At 38.0% G+C, this 2983-nt stretch overlaps 1 protein-coding gene across 2 annotated transcripts; it reads left to right on the top strand.

The window, feature by feature from the left end:
• Positions 1–265: 265 nt before the first annotated feature.
• LOC117927972 lies at positions 266–2781 on the top strand. Of its 2 annotated transcripts, none has more exons than XM_034847713.1 (2): positions 266–1234; positions 2028–2781. In XM_034847713.1, exons 1-2 carry the CDS (start codon positions 420–422, stop codon positions 2665–2667), a joined length of 1455 nt encoding a protein of 484 aa, XP_034703604.1. In that variant the 5' UTR covers positions 266–419; the 3' UTR covers positions 2668–2781. The 2 variants fall into 2 exon arrangements, with proteins under 2 accessions (XP_034703604.1, XP_034703603.1); XM_034847712.1 differs by having other exon boundaries at positions 267–1270.
• The last annotated feature ends 202 nt before the right edge of the window (positions 2782–2983 follow it).

Here is a 2983-nt window from a genome sequence, read left to right as displayed (position 1 = left end):
TGAATAAGAAATGGAGGCACAAGGTGTTATGTCTTTCAAGCAACAATCATTCCTCTTTTGTATGGTGTTGCATTTGATAGCAAAACTGTGAAATAAGAAATGTGCCAGTTTCCCACTTCTCAATCTTTGTAGTGAGAGAGAAGGCTAGGATATTCTTTTGTGTTCAACGTTTGATTTTCAGTTGTGATCATGCCTAGCTAGCTAGTAGGAATAAGGCTTCTCTACACGCATACTTTCTAAGTAATTTACAAGTTTCTTCCTAACCATTAAAGAAAACTTCAGTAGAAAAGCATCTCAGCCTGAGACTTCTTTTTCCATCAGAATCTCATTCACTTTCATTCATGGAAGAGTCTTTAAATATGAAGATCATCATCTTCAAATCCTTACCCACAATATAGAGCTGAATCCAGGCTGCTTTCATGGCTTCTTGCTGCTTTCCTGATATATTGGCCTGGATTCAGAACCTTCCTCCACTCCATGAATGGAGAACAAGCACCATGTCCATCTGCATATGCTCTCCAAATTCAAGTGCTCAGCCCTCTCTTAATCTCTCCATAGCCAAAACCCATCTAAACCCTTCTGTCTCCTTTTCTATCATTGCAGATTTCCATCTTCCCATCTCGCTTTGGACCTCCAAACCCTTCAAACCCAGCCTCAAATCCTCAAGATTACTAGATGAAGAAACCACTTCCAGACTTCTGTCCAATATCATTGAGGATATCCTCGGCTATGGCTTCAATAAAAACAACTCGTGGCTCAGAATTCCCAGAATAGATTCTGTCGCCAACTTCAAAGACATCTTCACTCTCTCATTTCACACCCTCACTTTTCTCATATTAATCTATGAAGCTCCGGCGGATCTCCGGTCGAAGTGCCTTACCAATGTGAAGAATCAACTAGCAGTCTCTGAGTCAAGAGAGGCATCAAAGCTTCTCATGAGAATCTTGGGATCGAACTTAGAGGAGCAGTGGATGAGATCCATAAATCTCGCCATTACTAACTGGATTGTAGAGCTCCAAGCTACTGGCCATGCCCTTAAAACCCCATCACCTCTATTTTCTTATGCGATTTCAACGGTTGGGATGTGGAAAGTTCAGCTTTATTGTCCAGTAATAGCCATGGATGTTGAAAATCCGAGCAGTTCTTCACCTGATGAGCGGCTGCTCTTCTCTCTGAATTACCACCAGCTTGAGGGTGTGATCCAGTTTAACTACAGAGTAATGGTTCGAGAAAGGTGGGTTGAGGTGATGGTGAACATAGATAATATAAGGTACAGTACAAGAATTGAGAAGAAAGGTTCAAACTGTGAGAAACTTGTTTTGAATTATGCTTTTTTTTGCCTCTACAGGATAGGTGTCAAATTTTGATAGTATCCCATCCATGAACACAACTCAAATTCATGAGCTTAGATCGAGTATAATCGGGTTTGGGTCTTCTCTTGAATAATGCTTTTTCTTTATGTACAATAAGGGTGTCAAGTTTGATAGTATCCATGAACACGACTTGAACCTAAGAATACATTTTTCATGTATTTGGATTGAGTATGATTGGGTTTGAGTCAAATTTGTGTCCACTTGCAAAACTCATTTAATAAATATGTAGTTTTTTAGTTCACCTATATAATATGAATTTGATTTGAACTGATTCGTTTAGTAATTATATGAACTAACCAAATTATAACTTTAAACTATTTAACTTATATTCGACTCATTTGAAATTTATTTTTAAATAAATAAGTTAATTAACTTATAAATATGTTTTGTTGATATATTAATTATATATATATAATATATATTTATATAAGACCTCGGCTTATTGGAATATTAAATAGGATAACCTAATTATTGAGTGAGTTAAAAAGATGATGCAACATGAAATTTGTTTAATAATGAGGTAATATTTGAGTTTATATTTTTAATATGATTATTATTCGTTTTGAGTTTTTAACTTATGGCAAATCATCTTGACTCTCACATGAATTGCTATACAATGGCCTATTTTACTTGTTTTGATATGTTTTCCAACAGGTGTGATGTTGTTAGACTTGTGAGTGAGGCTCTCATGACTGAGCGTGGAGTTGGAGTAGCAGAAAAACACTTCCCTTCACGGATATCTCTGCAACTCACCCCAGCCCTTCAAACCAAGGTGCTGAGCGTATCAGTGAGCAAATCTTCTGAGAACCCCACAAGAGAAATCGGCTTGGAGAAGACGATAGAAGGTGGGTTTGATGCCCCCGGCTCCTACTTGGGACTTAAGGTTTCATCTGCAGAAACCATGACAATGAGCTTGAAGCCATGGAAGTTTGAGGAGTCCGTCCATGGCTACAGCGCAAACTTGAATTGGTTTCTTCATGATAGCGTGGATGGAAGGGAGGTCGTCTCTTCAAAGCCTTCAAAGATTGCCCTCATCCACCCAAAAGCTTGGTTCAAAGACCGATACTCCAGTGCTTACCGGCCTTTCACCAGGCAGGGAGGAGTAGTTTTTGCAGGCGACGAGTATGGAGAGAATGTGCGGTGGAAAGTGGACAGAAGCGCCATCGGGAAGACAATGGAGTGGGAGATAAAAGGGTCGATTTCCTTGACATATTGGCCTAATAAATGCAGAACCTTCTATAATGAAACTAGGAGGTTAGAATTTAGAGAAATCCTTCGTCTTACCCTCGGTTAACAGAAATCAACTTTACTTCACTTTGTATTCAAATCGAAAGATGTTTCTATCATAGTGTTAAGTATTTTTTAGCTCTAGTTCTTTTGAACAAGTTATAAACCAAGTGTGTGCTAATATATTTGTTATTTTTTTGTTTTAAAAATAGATAATCGCTCTCCTACAAAACGTAGGAGGGTATTATTAATTTATCAACCGTGGAGGCAACCGGTAGAGAGGAGGAAAGATCTATAAATTGAGAGGCTTCATATTGCGAAAGTGATCATAATAGTCACATCTCATACGAGAAGTAGATATATACCTTATATAGTGAAAAATA

Source organism: Vitis riparia, chromosome 13, assembly GCF_004353265.1.
Source record: "Vitis riparia cultivar Riparia Gloire de Montpellier isolate 1030 chromosome 13, EGFV_Vit.rip_1.0, whole genome shotgun sequence".
Lineage (NCBI taxonomy): Eukaryota > Viridiplantae > Streptophyta > Magnoliopsida > Vitales > Vitaceae > Vitis > Vitis riparia.
This window is presented reverse-complemented; position numbering and strand designations above follow the sequence as displayed.

Excerpts from the sequence above, each read along its gene's own strand:
- LOC117927972 (XM_034847712.1), top strand. The coding sequence starts at position 420 with ATGGCTTCTTGCTGCTTTCCTGATATATTGGCCTGGATTCAGAACCTT. Across the intron at positions 1,271-2,027 it reads GTGAACATAGATAATATAAG|GTGTGATGTTGTTAGACTTG; the intron begins GTACAGTACAAG and ends GTTTTCCAACAG.